Source organism: Dipodomys spectabilis, unplaced genomic scaffold, assembly GCF_019054845.1.
Source record: "Dipodomys spectabilis isolate Male_0828 unplaced genomic scaffold, ASM1905484v1 ptg000018l, whole genome shotgun sequence".
Classification (NCBI taxonomy): domain Eukaryota; kingdom Metazoa; phylum Chordata; class Mammalia; order Rodentia; family Heteromyidae; genus Dipodomys; species Dipodomys spectabilis.
The window spans coordinates 2,616,864-2,632,947 of record NW_024870695.1 but is presented as its reverse complement, the minus strand read 5'-3'; the positions used below and the strand labels follow the sequence as shown (position 1 = coordinate 2,632,947).

The 16,084-nt window shown below is 42.9% G+C and overlaps 1 protein-coding gene across 1 annotated transcript in view; it reads left to right on the top strand.

Annotated features, from left to right (window-relative positions):
• The window catches only part of Cops3 (COP9 signalosome subunit 3), a 34,865-nt gene that overhangs the window by 5,423 nt on the left and 13,358 nt on the right, over positions 1-16,084 (top strand). The window contains exons 2-7 of the mRNA XM_042673953.1: positions 745-874; positions 6,763-6,875; positions 6,963-7,012; positions 8,825-8,917; positions 12,115-12,294; positions 14,679-14,819. Of these exons, the coding sequence (XP_042529887.1) occupies positions 745-874; positions 6,763-6,875; positions 6,963-7,012; positions 8,825-8,917; positions 12,115-12,294; positions 14,679-14,819 (707 nt within the window). The remainder of the gene's footprint in view (positions 1-744; positions 875-6,762; positions 6,876-6,962; positions 7,013-8,824; positions 8,918-12,114; positions 12,295-14,678; positions 14,820-16,084) is intronic.

Sequence of the window (16,084 nt, the reverse complement as noted above, 5' to 3'; positions counted from 1 at the left end):
GCATTTATAAAAAAAAAAAAAAAGAAAGATTGGTCAGTACCAGTATGAAGTATAGGTTGGAGGAAAGATGGAAATAGACATAACTTTTAGAAGATTTATGATATACTCTAGACAAGAAATGATGAAATCTAAATTAAGGCAAGAGAGAGAAAGGATGGCTGGGAAGGTGGCTCAGTGGTAGAGCACTTGCCTTGCATGCATGAGGCCCTGGGTTCGATTCCTCAGCACCACATAAGCAAAAAGAAAAAAGCCAGAAGTAGCGCTGTGACTCAAGTGGTAGAGCGCTAGCCTTGAGCTGAAGAGCTGAGGGACAGTGCCCAGGCCCAGAGTTCAGGCCCCACGACCGGACCCCCCAAAAAAAAAGAGAGAGAGAGAAAGGAATACAGCTAAAAGATTTAGGGGGTAAAATTAAGTCATATTTGGTGACCTTTTGAGTATAATGAATGAGATGAAGGAGGTGGTAACAGTAATGTATATATTTCTGGCTTGAGGGACTGGAAAGAAGACTAGAGGAAAAGGAGAAACTTCCAGAGTCTAGAGAGAAACAGTGTCTGGTATCATCTCTTGATTAGTTCTAAGGCATACATGGATAGTTTTACTTCTTTGTTTCCTCCAGTCTTCAACTGAAGAGAACGAGACATAAGAAATCATTTTTAGGCATTTCAGCTTTAAGCACAAAGTCTGATTATTGTTCCTTTAGTTGGGCTAGTATTGTGACTGAATGCTAACATTCCTGTTTTGCAGGGCAAATGACCCAGCTTTGCGAACTGATCAACAAGAGCGGGGAACTCCTTGCGAAGAATTTGTCCCATCTGGACACTGTGCTCGGGGCTCTGGATGTACAAGAACACTCCTTGGGCGTCCTTGCTGTTTTGTAAGGGTCATTTTCTTTTAGTTTCATGCTTGTTAAACTGAACATTCTGTACCTGTGTGTGTATGTGTGTGTAGAAAGTAAAGTATTGTATACAATATTAAACTTTTATAAAACTATAGTCATAATAGTTTTACTAATTTTTGTGATTTGATTCATTTATGTTTATACATATTTTGAAAATTATTAAAAAATAAATTAGCTATCTCAGTTGTAGATACTATAGCTACAGCTTTCATTTATTGAAATACGTTTTTTGTGTGTGTGCCAGGAACCTGGGTGCTGCCCCTGAGCTTTTTTTCTTTTTGGTCCAGTTGTGGGGCCTGAACTCTGGGCTTGGGCGCTGTCCCTCAGCTCTTCAGCTCAAGGGTAGCGTTCTACCACTTGAGCCACAGCGCCACTTCTGGCTTTTTCCTTTTTGCTTATGTGGTGCTGAGGAATCGAACGGAGGATCTCATGCATGCAAGGCAAACACTCTACCACTGAGCCACCTTCCTACCCCTGAGCTGTTTTTGCTCAAGACTGGTACTCTGCCACTTGAGCCATGGCTCCACTTCTTGCTTTATGGTAGTTATTTGGAGATAAGAGTCACATGGACTTATCTTCCCTGGCTGGCTTTGAACCTTGATTTTTACGTCTCAGCCTTCTGGGTAGCTGATTACAGGTCACTGGTACCTGGTCTTACTGGAGTTCCTTTTTTTTTTGGGGGGGGGGGGTGTCTGGTCTTGCGGCCTGAACTCTGGGCCTGGGCGCTGTCCCTCAGTTCTTTAGCTCAAGGCTAGCCCTCTACCACTTGAGCCACAGTACCACTTCCGGCTTTTTTTCTTTTTGCTTATGTGGTGCTGAGGAATCGAACCCAGGGCCTCATGCATGCAAGGCAAGCATTCTACCACTGAGCCACCTTCCCAGTCCCTGGAGTTCTTTTATTAATGGAATCCATAGGTTTTTGTTTGTTGTTATTGGTACTGGTATTTTAACTTAAGGCATTGTTCTTGCTCTGCTGTTGCTCTGACACTTGAGTCATACCTCTAGCCCTGCTTTTTGGTGGTTATTTTTTTTTCTTGTCAGTCCTGGGACTTGAACTCGGCCTGGGCGCTGTCCCTCAGCTCTTCAGCTCAAGGCTAGCGCTTTACCCCTTGAGCCACAATGCTACTTTTGGTTTTCTGAGTGATTTGTTGGAAATAAGAGTCTCACGAACTTTCCTGCCCAGGCTGACTTTGAACTGCAATCCTCAGATCTCAGCTTCTTGAGTAGCTAGGATTACAGGCCAGAGCTACCAGTGCCCAGCTGCTGGTTATTGTTAGATGGAGTTTCATGGACTTTTTTTCCTGGGATGGTTTTGAACAGAAATGTTCTGGGTCTCAACCTCCTGAGTAAAATTGCAAGCGTGAGCCTCTAGCACCTACCAATTGTTCTACACATTTTTTACCTAGAAAGAAAACAGGAAAAGTGATAGTGGACATGGTGGAATACATTGAATGATGTGCTAGTTTGTAAAAATGATGGCACAGATTTTCAAATAAATTTAATAATTAAAAGGGGTCTGGGAAGGTGGCTCAGTGGTAGAGTGCTTGCTTGCTTGAATTCATGAGGCCCTGGGTTCAATTCCTCAGCACCACATAAGCAGAAAAAGCTGAAATGGCGCTGTGGCTCAAATGGTAGAGTGCTAGACTTGAGCTGAAGAGCTGAAGTACAGTGCCCAGGCCCAGAGTTCAGGCCCCACAATTGGCCAAAAAAACCAGATGAAATTAAATAGACCTAGTTCAACTAGGCTTCTTATAACTTGTGTAATTGACAGTAGAATTCTTTTTTCCCTCAGGGTTATAATATTATAGCTTGAGATATTGGTGGCAGATAGTGATATCATTTCTATGGAAATATTTTGAAGCTATAAGTCCTTTTACCATTATAGTGGATATTACAGGGAAAGAAGCCTGAATTTGGGCTGGGAATGTGGCTTAGTGGTAGAGTGCTTGCCTTGCATGCATGAAGCGCCCTGGGTTGGATTCCTCAGTAGCACATACACAAAAAAAGCTGGAAGTGCTAGCCTTGCAAAAGAAGTTCAGGAACAGGGATAGTACCCAGGCCCAGAGTTAAGCCCCAGGACTGGCAAAAAAAAGCCTCAACTTGTGACAATTACCTTGTGTTTAAATCTGCTGTCTTGGGGCTAGGGAGGTGGCTCAGAGCTTGCCTTGCATGCCTGAGGCCCTGGGTTCGAATCCTCAGCACAACATAAGCAAGAAGAAAAAAGCCAGAAGTGGCGCTGTGGCTCAAGTGGTAGAGCGCTAGCCTTGAGCTGAAGAGCTGAGGGACAGCGCCCAGGTCCAGAGTTCAGGCCCCAGGACCGGACCCAAAAAAAAAAAAAAGAAAAAAAAATCTGCTGTCTTCCAGTTACAAGGTGTAAGGCATGAACTTCATTTTTTTTTTTTTTGTCGGTTGTGGTGCCTGAACTCCTCTGGGCCAGGGCGGGCGCTGTCCCTCAGCTCTTCAGCTCAAGGCTAGTGCTCTACCACTTGAGCCACAGCACTACTTCTGTCTTTTTCTGCTTATGTGGTGCTGAGGAATCAAACCTAGGGCCTCATGCATGTGAGGCAAGCACTCTACCACTGAGCCACCTTCCCAGCCCTCATTTTAAAATGTTTAAAATTATTTTTTTGTTGTTGTTTTTGTTGGTCATTGGGCTTGAACTCTAGGCTTGGGCGCTATTCCTGAGCTTTCAGCTTAAGGCAAGCTCTCTACCACTTGAACTATATAGTGCCACTTCTGGTTTTCTGGTAGTTAATTGGAGATAAGAGTCTCATGGACTTTCCTGCCTGGGTTGGCTTTGAACCACAATTCTCAGATCTCATCCCCCTGAGTAGCTAGGATTATAAGCGTCAGCCACCGTTGCCCAGTTGAACTTCATATTTTTTATTTATATAATGGAAATCACAGTGCCTTACTGACCTATTGTGAACTCCAAAGTATAATTGGAAATACAAGCTGGCATTGTCAAGTTAGATAATACTGTATAGATAGAAGATGTCAAAGTGAAAGATGTAGGGGGATCATTTGTCCTGACATGGGTTTTGAATGCTCTAGTGGTGCCCTAGTGCTTTCTCCCTTGCAGCCCCTTTCTTACGACAAAGGATAGCATCATTGCTCAATTAAGTAAAAGAGACCCATCTGAGTCCTCCCTTTTTTCTACCCCCTCCTTTGAGTCTTGCCTATCAGCTAGTTTTGCCCCCTCTATGCCTTAGATAGACTACAGTATCACCTGAATCCTGGCTCCAGTATATTTGGCCTGAGCCCCAACTTTCTGCCGGTCTATAATGTCACCGCTGGCTACCTCAGTACTTTTTCCTCAAAGCAGGACAAATTTTTGTTGTTGGTGGTTGTGGTTCTGGAGTGTGAACTCAGGGATTCATGTTTACTAGCCATGTACTCTGCCACCTAAGTAACATTTCCAGCCCTTGTTAAATTGAGTGTGTGTATGTGTATATGTGTGAGGAATGGTGATGGTACTGGGATTGAACTCAGGGCCTTGCCATTTTTTTTTTTTTGCCAGTCTTGGGGCTTGAACTCAGGGCCTGGGTGCTGTCCCTGGGTCTCTTTGTGCTCAAGGGTATCTACCACTTGAGCCACAGCACCACTTTTGGTTTTTTGATGGTTAATTGGAGATAAGAGTCTCACAGACTTTCATGCCCAGGCTGCTTTTGAGCTGTGATCCTCTGATCTCAGCCTCTTGTATAGCTAGGATTACAGGTATGAGCCACCAGTACTTGGCTGGCCTTGCATTCTTACTCAGCTTTCTTGCTCATGCCTGGAGCTCTACCTCTTTTTTTTTTGCCAGTCGTGGGGCTTGAACTCTGGGCCTGGGCACTGTCCCTCAGCTCTTCAGATAAAGGCTAGCACTCTACCACTTGAGCCACAGCACCACTTCCGGCTTTTCCTGCTTATGTGGTGCTGAGGTGCTTATGTGGTGCTTATGTGGGCCTCTTGCATGCAAGGCAAGCTCTCTACCACTGAGCCACCCTCCCCGCCCTGGAGCTCTACCTTTTAAACTAGTTAATTGGAGATTAAATCTCTTAGACTTTCTGCAGGGTTGTCTTTGAACCACAAACCTCCAAATTTCATCCTCCTGAGTAGCTAGGCTTATAAGTATAAGCCACTGGTGCCCACGAACTATAAGTGTTTGGGGTGATTTTTTTTTTTATGGTGGGGGTGGGGTTACTGAGTCTTGAAATCAGAATCTCACACTTTTTCACTCAAGATGGGACTCTACCATGTGAGCCACACCTTCATTTCACTTCCAGCTTTTTGTTGGATAATTGGAGATAAGAGTCACTTAAATTTGCTCAGGCTGGCTTTGAACCATAGTCCTCAGCTAATAACCTCCTGAATAGTTAGGATTGTAGGAGTGAGCCACTGGTGTCCAACTTCAGGGGACATTTCATTGTTACATTATATTGTTACATTTCATCGTTACATGTCCATTTAACATGTATTCCAATCAACTTCACTTCTGTTACACTCAGCATTTTTTTTTTTGCCAAACCTGGGATTTGAACTCAGGGCCTGGGCATTGTTCCTGAGCTTTTTTTTGCCCAAGGCTAGCTCTCTACCACTTGAGCCACAGTACCACTTCTGGCTTTTTCTGTATCTGTTGTATTGAGGAATCGACCCAGGGCTTCATGTATGCTAGCGAGCATTCTACCACTAAGCCACATTCCCAGTCCAGCAATTCTTTTTGTTTGCTTGTTTTTTTGTTGCTTGTGGGTCCTGAACTCTGGGCCTGCATGCTGTCCCTGAGCTCTTCAGCTCTACCACTTGAGCCACAGTGCCACTTCTGGCTTTTTCTGCTTATGTGGTGCTGAGGAATCGAACCCAGGGCCTCGTGCATGCAAGGAAGCACTCTACCACTGAGCTACCTTCCCAGCCCCAGCAATTCATTTTTCTTTTTTTCTTTTTTATTGTGAAAATACCATACAGAGGGGTTACAATTACATGTGCAAGGTAATGAGTACATTTTTTATCAAGCATTTTTTGCCTCCTCCTTTGTTTCCCCTTCCCATCCCTTCCCATCTCCATCCCCTCATCCCCCCCCCCCAGCAATTCATTTTTACTGAAATGTCCTGACTACATTGAACCTAAAAACCAAATTATAAATGCTTTTTTTGGTTAAACATTTATATTCATTTTATTCACAAATATCAATAAGCTGTATATGGTTGCATTTAAAGGAGCTTTTCATTTTGAAAGTTGTCTCTTTTTTTGGTTGGCACTTGAAACTCAGGGTCACCTGCTTGCATCTGACTAAAAGTTGGCCTTCTTTTTGTTGTTGGTCTTGGGGCTTGAACTTGGGGATTGTGCCTTGTTTGTGAGCTCTTCTGCTCAAGGCTAGCACCCTACCACTTGAGCCATAGTGTCACTTCTGGTTTTCTGGTGGTTTATTGGAGATAAGAGTCTTATGGAGGGCTGGGAAGGTGGTTCAGTGGTAGAGCGCTTGCCTTGCATGCATGAGGCCCTGGGTTTGATTCCTCAGCACCACATAAGCAAAAAGAAAAAAGCCGGAAGTGGCGCTGTGGCTCAAGTGGTAGAGCACTAGCCTTGAGCTGAAGAGCTGAGGGACAGCGCCCAGGCCCAGAGTTCAGGCCCCAGGACCGGACCAAAAAAAAAAAAAAAAAGTGTCTCATGGATTTTCTTGTCTGGGCTGGCTTTGAACCGTGATCCTCAGATCTCAGCCTCCTGACTAGCTAGGATTACAGGTGTGAGCCACTGGCACCCAGCTAAAAGTTTTGGCCCTTTTTAATCTCACAGTTTTGAAAGCAGGAGGACCTCATTTGTAAGTTGCTTCTACAGTTTACCCTATGAAATATCAGGGTAATTAGATTCTCTTCTCCCTATTCTAGGTTTGTGAAGTTTTCTATGCCCAGTGTTCCTGACTTCGAAACATTGTTCTCCCAGGTTCAGCTTTTCATCAGTACTTGTAATGGAGAACACATTCGATATGCAACAGATACTTGTAAGCTAAATAACTTTATCCTTGTTTGAATTTGCTTTACGTTTATGATTATTTGTATTTTCAATGTTTTGTTATTATTGTATTTAGTTGCTGGGCTTTGCCATCAGTTAACAAATGCACTTGTGGAGAGGAAACAGGTAAGAAATGTTGTGTAAGTATTCATAGTTTTGTTATAACATGTATCTAACTCAGTAACATGTATCTAACATGTATATAACATGTATCTAACTTAATAAACTAGTGAGCTAGTTTATTAAGATTCCAAGTTAGTACTCATCATCCCAGCACTTAGTATACGTGGTTCCTTGAATAAACCCCAAGCCTTTGCTATGAGGATGACTAGTGGTTCATAGGAGAGTCAGTGCCTGGAGAGAGATGACTAATAGTGTGTTTTTGAATTTGCCAATCTGGGCTGGGTGTTTGGCTCAGTGGTACTTGTTTGGTATGTGTGAGGCAAATGGTTTTATTCCCAGTGAAGTACTCTCTCTGTTGTAATATGCTACATCCTGTTAAATTTTTTCACTTTTGTGTGGGTGTATGCGCGCATGTGTGTGTGTGCATGCGTATGTGCCCTGGTTCTGGGGCTTAAATGCAGGGCCTTGGCTGTCTCTGATCTCTCTTTGTTTTTCTAATACGTGTGTGTGTGTGTGTGTGTGTGTGTGTGTGTGATTTGTGGAGCTTGAACTTTTAGGGCTTGGGTGCTGTTCCTGAGCTCTTTTGCTCAAGGTTAGCCCTCTAGCCCTCTACTACTTGAGCTATAGCTCCATTTCTGGCTTTTCTTTCTTTCTTTTTTTTTTTTTTTTTGGTTGGTTGTGGGGCTTGAACTCTAGGCCTGGGTGCTGTCTGTCCTTGAGCTCCTCAGCTCAAGACTAGTGCTCTACCACTCAAGCCACAACACTACTTCTGGCTTTTTCTGTTTATGTGGTACTGAGGAATCAAACCCAGGGCTTCATATACACTAGGCAAGCACTCTACGAGTAAGCCACATTCCCAGCCACCAAGTCTTTATGAAAAACATGTAAGTAATTTATAATCTCATCTTCTGACCAGAGACTGATTGTGTCTCACATGATAATCAGTCTCTCTCTTTTTTCTTTCTCTCTTTCCTTCATTCCCTTCCTCCCTTCCTCTCCCTCCTTCTCCCTTCCTTCACTCCTTCCTTCCTGCCTGCCCTCTCCTCTTCTCTCCTCTCCTCTTTTCTCTCCCTTTTCCTTTTCTTTCTTTTTGTGCCAGTCCTGGGGTTTGAACTGAGGACCTTGGTGCTATCTCTGAGCTTTTCTTCTGAAGGCTAGCACTCTATCACCACTAGAGCCACAGCTCCATTTCTGGCTTTTTTGGTAGTTAATTGGAGATAACAAACTCACTGACTTCCCTGCCAGCTCTGGCTTTGAACCTTGATCCCCAAATCTTAACCTTCTGAGTAGCTAGGATTATAGGTGTGAGTCACTGGCACCTGGCAAAAAAGTCTTATTATTTATAATGGGTAGGAAACAGAAACCATCTGTGACTTGTGATTTTAGATTTAGTAGTGATCTACTACTAGAGAAGGGCAAGATTGCCCTGTGGAAAACATACCAGCATGTTTGAACTTAGTTTCTAAGTTTAGAGTCATGTTTATTATAAATGATGTGGAAAAATTTTCTTTGGATTTAAATATATTCAATTATTGAGAAAGTAATTTTGTTTTTGATTATTGATAGTTACTATTTTTTAGAAAGCTGTTGATTTAAAATATGGTATTGAATTACATAAATATCTTAGAAACAACTTAAGAAAATATTTCCAGACTTAATGAGGGCAGGCATTTCCTGACAGAGTATGGAAACCTCGTGTTGCTATTTAAAAGAACCTGTCAATTAGTGTTATTTTTTATTTGTAAGTGACAACATTAAGATCCATTGTGCTGCCATCTTTGAGAACTTATCTGAAAGAGATGTCATTTCTGACAGCCCCTTCGAGGAATTGGCATCCTTAAGCAAGCCATAGACAAGATGCAGATGAATACAAATCAGCTGACCTCAATACATGCTGATCTCTGCCAGGTAAGTAACCAAGTGTATGATTCTCCCCTGGCTAGAGGTATAAGGCTATTTGTGGGCTTGCTCAACATTGATTAAATAGGTAAAAATAAATTGCTGGGGATTATGCTATATAGTTGTAGAAGTTGAAATATGTAAGGTGGGGCTTGGCTAGTATAGTAACCTTTTAGGATGTGGTAATTCATTTTTAACATTTGGAAAAATTAAGGTCATTTTCTTTTAATGCAAATATGGAACCTTAGGAGGGTTTATTACTTGAGAACAAGCATAGGTAACTTTATATGGTAAATTTGTTGTTTAGCCAAGAGCTGGTGGTTCATGTAATCCTAGCTACTCTGGAGGCTGAGATCTGAGGATTGCAGTTTGAAGCCAGCTTGGGCAAGGAAGTCATAAGACTTTTTTTTTTTTTTTTTTTTTTTTTGGGGTCCAGTCATGGGGCTTGAACTCTGGGCCTGGGCGCTGTCCTTTAGCTCTTCAGCTCAAGGCTAGTGCTCTACCACTTGAGCCATAGCGCCACTTCCGGCTTTTTTCTTTTTGCTTATGTGGTGCTGAGGAATTGAACCCAGGGCCTCAGGCTTGCAAGGCAAGCGCTCTACCACTGAGCCACCTTCCCAGCCCCAGTCATGAGACTCTTATCTTCAATTAACAACTTAAATACCAGAAGTGGAACAATGGCTTTATTGGTAAAATTCCATTCTTGAGTGGAAAATGCTCAGGGACAGCTCCCAGGGCCTCAATTCAAACCCTAGTATGAGCACACACACATACATACACACATTCACACAAACAGACACATTGTTCATCTATTATTTTTTGTGGCTTGAGACTCTTATCTCCAATTAGCCACTGAAAAACCAGAGATGGAGCTGTGGTTCAAGTGGTAGAGCAGTAGTCTTGAGTATGAAAGTTCAGGAATAATACTGAGGTTCTGGCATAAGAAAAAAAAAAAGCAAAAGGGAGGATATGAAGTATTGCTACTTCTTATTTGCTAGGTACCATTTCTTCTCGCCAAAGAAAATCTGTGGTAGTATTTTTTTAATTTGTGGATGCTGTGTGTATGTTAGTTTCTTACATATCCTTTCTAAGATGCTTTATGCACTAAAAAATAAGTATGAAGCCAGGTGCCGGTGGCTCACGCCTGTAATCCTAGCTACTCAGGAGGCTGAGAGCTGAGGATCATGGTTCAAAGCCAGCCTAAGTAGGAAAGGTCTTGAGACTCTAATCTCCAATAAACCACTCAGAGAACCAAAAGTAGCATTGTGGCTCAAGTGGTAGAGTGCTTGCCTTGAGCTGAAGAGCACAGGGACAGTGCCCAGGCCCAGAGTTCAAGCCCCACGACTAACCCCCCCACCCAAAAAAAAAAAAAAAAAAAAAGAATAGTTTCTCTTCCCCTGTGTCTTTTTCTCTTTCATTTTTTTTTTTTTTTTTTTAATCTGGTCGTGGGAGCTGAACTCTGGGCCTGGGCACTGTCCCTCAGCTCTTCAGCTCAAGGCTAGCACTTTACCACTTGAGCCACAGCGCCACTTCCTGTTTTTTCTGCTTATGTGGTGCTGAGGATTTGAACCCAGGGCCTCATGCATGTGAGGCAAGCACTCTACCACTGAGCCAACTTCCCAGCCCTCTTTCATTTTTTTTGGTCCTGGCGCTTGAACTTGGGCTTGGGCACTGTCCTTGAGCCTTTGGTGCTCAAGGCTAGTGCTCTACCACTTGAGCCACAGCCCCACTGCTGGCTTTTTCTGTTTAATGTGATACTGAGGTATCAAACCTAGGGCTGCATGCATGCTAGGCAAGCGCTCTACCACTAAGCTACAGTCCCAGCCCTATCTCTTTTTCTTTGACTTTTTTTTTTTTTTTGCCTGTCCTGAGGCTTGAACATAGGCCCTGGGTGCTGTTGATGAGCCTCTTTGTTTCAAGGTTAGCACTCTACCACTTTGAGCCACAGCACCACTTCCTGTTTTCTGGTGGTTAGTTGGAAATAAGAGTGTCACAGACTTTTCTGCCCAGGTTGGCTTAGAACTGTGATCCTTAGATCTCAGCCTCCTGAGTAGCTAGGATTACAGGAGTGAGCCACCAGAACCTGGCAATCTTCACTGTTTATCATACATTATTTCCTCATTCAATTAGTTGAAAAAAGACACGCTTGTTTGCTCCCTTGTAAACAAATGGGTATTGGATAAGTTAGGTGGTAAGTGCATCTGTGGAGTCTGCATTTATTTATTCATTCATTTAGAGCCAATGTTGGGGCTTGAACTCAGGGCCTGGGCACTGTCCCTGGGCTTTTGTGTTCAAGGCTAGTGCTCTACCACTTGAGTCACAGATCTACTTCCAGTTTCTTGGTGGCTAATTGGAGATAATCTCATGAACTTTCCTACTTGGTCTGGCTTTGAACCACGACCCTCAGATTGTGGCTTTCTGAGTAGCTAGAATTACAAGCATGGACCCACCACTGTACAGGTTGTATTTATTTTATTTTTTTTTGTAGAATTTTTCTTTCTTTTTTTTTTTTTTTGCCAGCCTTGAGGCTTGAACTCAGGTCCTAGGTGCCTGAGCTTCTTTTGTTCAAGACTAGCACTCTACCTCTTGAGCCACAATGTCACCTTCAGCCTTTTCTTTTTTCTTTTCTTTTGTCGGTTGTGGGGCTTGAACTCTGGGCCTGGGCACTGTCCATGAGCTCTTCAGCTCAAGATGAGCAATCTACCACTTGAGCCACAGCACCACTTCTGGTTTTCTGGTGGTTTATTGGAGATAAGAGTCTCATGGACTTTCCTGCCTGGACTGGCTTTGAGCTGTGATCCTCAGATCTCATCCTCCTGAGTAGTTAGGAGCCACAGCGCCCAGCTACTTTGAGCCTTTTCTGTGTATGTAGTACTGGGGAATTGAACTCAGGATTTCATGTATGGTAGGCAAGCACTCTACCATGAAGCCATATTCCCAGCCCCTTGTATTTATTTTTTAATCTGTGGTATATGCCACCTTATTTAGGCAGTTATTATTTTTAAAATAAATGCTGCTTCATTTTGAATGACTAAATAAGTAGAATTATGTGTTGACATTTAGATTTAATCAATAAAATGTAAACCAAAATAACATTTCCTTGAAATTTATAGAATCTATGAATTTTTCTTCTGCTAAATCCTGCCACAGTAAAGTTAAAATGATGATTTGGAAAAAAAAGCGATATGGCATAAATGTTTTCACAGCTTTGTTTGCTGGCAAAATGTTTTAAACCTGCCCTTCCGTATCTTGATGTGGACATGATGGATATTTGTAAAGAGAACGGAGCCTATGATGCAAAACACTTTTTATGTTACTATTATTATGGAGGGATGATCTATACTGGGCTGAAGAACTTTGAAAGAGCACTCTACTTTTATGAACAGGTAATAATCCTTCTACATTTCCCTGAGGTAATGTCATCTTAGAGGGCTCCCCTTAGGTTTCTGACTAGAGTGGATTGGGCATGGTGCTTCTTTAGCCTGAGAGGTAGATTTTCTCAGAACTTGTTGCTCTGATTATGTAAATTGAAGTGACTTTCCATTTAGACCCTATTAGACTAGTCAAGTTTACAAAATCTCTTGACCTTTTTGGGTTTTTTTGCCTATAGGGGAGAAATGGAACTGAATATTTTCTTTTTTTTTTTTTTTTTGTCGGTCGTAGGGCTTGAACTCTGGGCCTGGGCGCTGTCCCTCAGCTCTTCAGCTCAAAGCGAGTGCTCTACCACTTGAGCTACAGCGCCACTTCCGGTTTTCTGGTGGTTTATTGGAGATAGGAGTCTCACGGTCTCTCCTGCCCGGGCTGGCTTTGAACCGCGATCCTCAGATCTCAGCCTCCTGAGTAGCTAGGATTACAGGCGTGAGCCACCAGCGCCCGGCGGAACTGAATATTTTCTGAAGTGTCTTTTTATTCTTTTTTGGGTCAGGTTGTGGGGCCTAAACTCTGGGCCTGGGCGCTGTCCCTCAGCTCTTCAGCTCAAGACTAGCACTCTACCACTTGAGCCACAGCACCATATCCGGCCTTTTCTGCTTATGTGGTGCTGAGGAATCGAACCCAGGGCCTCATGCATGTGAGGCAAGCACTCTACCACTGAGCCACCTTCCCAGCCCCTGACCCTTACTTTACTTAGCATGAATGAACCTTGAATTTGAACATTTATGAACTATTCATCTGATGCCATCTATACACATGTCTAGATAACGAGTCATTTAATCTAACTACATAGACATAAAGAGTAGAGTAATGATTACCCTGGCTGTGGGAGGCGAGAATAGGAAAGGACTAATCAATAGGGTTTCATTTTGAAGGGATGAAAGTGCTCTGAAATTAGTGGTAATAGTTTTGAATATACTGAAAACCACTGAAGCACATACTTTTTTTTTTTTTTGTCGGTTGTGAACTCTGCCCATGGACGCTGTCCCTGAGCTCTTCAGCTCAAGGCTAGTATTCTACCACTTCAACTACAGAGCCACTTCTGGCTTTTTCTGTGTATGTGGTGCTGAGGAATCAAACCCTCATGCATGCGAGACAGGTACTCTACCACTGAGCCACCTTCCCAACCCCTGAATTGTATACATTTTTTTTTTTGGGTCCGGTCGTGGGGCCTGAACTCGGCCTGGGCACTGTCCCTCAGCTCTTCAGCTCAAGGCTAGCGCTCTACCACTTGAGCCACAGTGCCACTTCCGGCTTTTTTTCTTTTTGCTTATGTGGTGCTGGAGAATCAAACCCAGGGCCTCAGGCATGCAAGGCAAGCGCTCTACCACTGAGCCACCTTCCCAGCCCCTGAATCATATACTTTTAATGATCTAAATTTTAATGCTTTGAATTGCATTTCAATACAACTATTTATAATAATCTGTGTATTTAAAATTTCAGCACTCAGAAATCTGAGGTAGTAACTTGGTGCTGGTAGCTCATGCCTGTAATCCTAGCTACTAAGAAGGCTGAGACCTGAGTATTGTGGGTCGAGGCCAGCTGGGGTAGGAAAGCATGTGAGATTCTTATCTGCGATTAACCACTAGAAAACTGGAAAAGGCACTGTAGCTCAAGTGGTAGTGCGCTAGCCTTGAGCTGAAGAGCTGAGGGACAGTGCCCAGGCCCAGAGTTCAAGCCCTATGACCCATCAAAAAAATAAAAGAAATAAAAAATCTGAGGTAGTTATTTCTTGAGTTCAAGATTAGTCTGGGCTAGACTCTGTCTATGGACTCTGTCTATGAAAAAAACTGTTATAAAAAAAATAATGAGCTGTGTGCTAGTGGCTAATGCCTGTAATCCTAGCTACTCATGAGGCTGGTATCTGAGGATCATGGTTTGAAGCCAACCTGGGCAGAAGTTTATAAGAACGTTACCTCCAATAAAGTACTCAGGAAAAGCCAAAATGGTGCTGTGGTGTACAAAGAAGCTCAGGGACAGCACCCAGGCCTTGAGTTCAAGCCCAGGACCAGCAAAAACATAAATAATAATAATGAGCTGGGCATTGATGGCTTACACCTGTAGTCTTAGCTCTTCAGGAGGCTAAAATTTGAGGATTGAGTTTTGAAGTAGGCCTGGACAGGAAAGTCTGTGAGACTCTTATCTTCAAATAACCACCAAAAAGTTGGAAGTGGAGCTGTGGCTCAAGTGGTTGAAGCACTAGCCTTCAGCAAAAAAGCTCAGGGACAGTGCTCAGGTCCTGAGTTCAAGTCCTAGGAGTGGTATATTGAGTCATTAACTTGCTGTTTTCTGCTGCAGTATACTGTCTCTTCACACTCTACATTCTTCTCTTGTTCAGGCTATAACTACTCCTGCCATGGCCGTCAGTCATATCATGTTGGAATCATATAAAAAGTATATTCTAGTGTCTTTGATATTACTTGGCAAAGTACAACAGCTACCGAAATATACATCTCAAATTGTGGGTAGATTTATTAAGGTGAGTTATTAAAATTAATTTTCTTAAATGATATGTACATAAAGAAATTTTATTGACACAGCTCTATAATTTTATTTTATAGTGATCTAGCTTTCCTAGCAGCTTCAAACTAGCAGACCCTTAATTGTCTTGTGGAGTCTCAGAGGATAGTTCAGTCACTGTGCCTAACTTCATTCTAGTCCATATACACTCTGCTCACCTGCTGCAGAGAATGTTTTGAGATTGTTTCTCAGAAGCTCTTTGCAAACTTTTTCTCTGAGTATGAAGATGATAAAGGTCTTTAAGCTGTTTTATAAGGATTGATTTTTCTAATTTTGTTTTCTTCATAATATTTAAGCTAAAATACTGGGGAAAAAAAGTGGTGTTGATTGTATTGAACTCCACCTTCTGAAATATGGGGACATCTTACTAGAGTCCCCATATGAAGACCACACCTGTATCTCACACACTTTTGTTCTAGTTCTCACTGATAACCTAGCTTTGGGGCAGTATTTTTAAAATAAATTATGGTTTAGAAAATACATATTCAGGGGCTGGGAAGGTGGCTCAGTGGTAGAGCACTTGCCTTGCATGCCTGAGGCCCTGGGTTCGATTCCTCAGCACCACATAAGCAAAAAGAAAAAAGCCAAAAGTGGCGCTGTGGCTCAAGTGGTAGAGCACTAGCCTTGAGCTAAAGAGTTGAGGGACTGCGCCCAGGCCCAGAGTTCAGGCCCCATGACCGGACCCAAAAAAAAAAAGAAAATACATATTCAGCCAGGCACTGATGGCTCACGCCTGTAATCCTAGCTACTCAAGAGGCTGAGATCTGAAGATCATGGTTCCAAGCTAGCCTGGGCAGGAAACTCCGTGAGACTCTTATCTCCAATAAACCACCAGAAAACCTGAAGTGGCGCTGTGGCTCAAGTGGTAGAGTGCTTGCCCTCAGCTGAAGAGCTCAGGGACAGCGCCCAAGCCCAGAGTTCAAGCCCCACAACCAACAAAAGAAAATACATATTTATAATTTTTTAAAAATTGACACTTGCAAAAGATCATGATTATAGTCATTTTGATAGTAAGTTGTTTTTTTCTGCCAGTCCTGGTGCTTGAACTCAGGGCCTGGACACTGTCCCTGAGCATCTTTTCTCAAGGCTAGCACTCTACCACTTGAGCCACAGCACCACTTCTGGCTTTTTCTGTTTATGTGGTGCTTACTGAGGAATCAAACCCAGGGCTTCATGCATCTAGGTGAGCACTCTACCACTAAGCCACATTCTCAGCCCATTGAT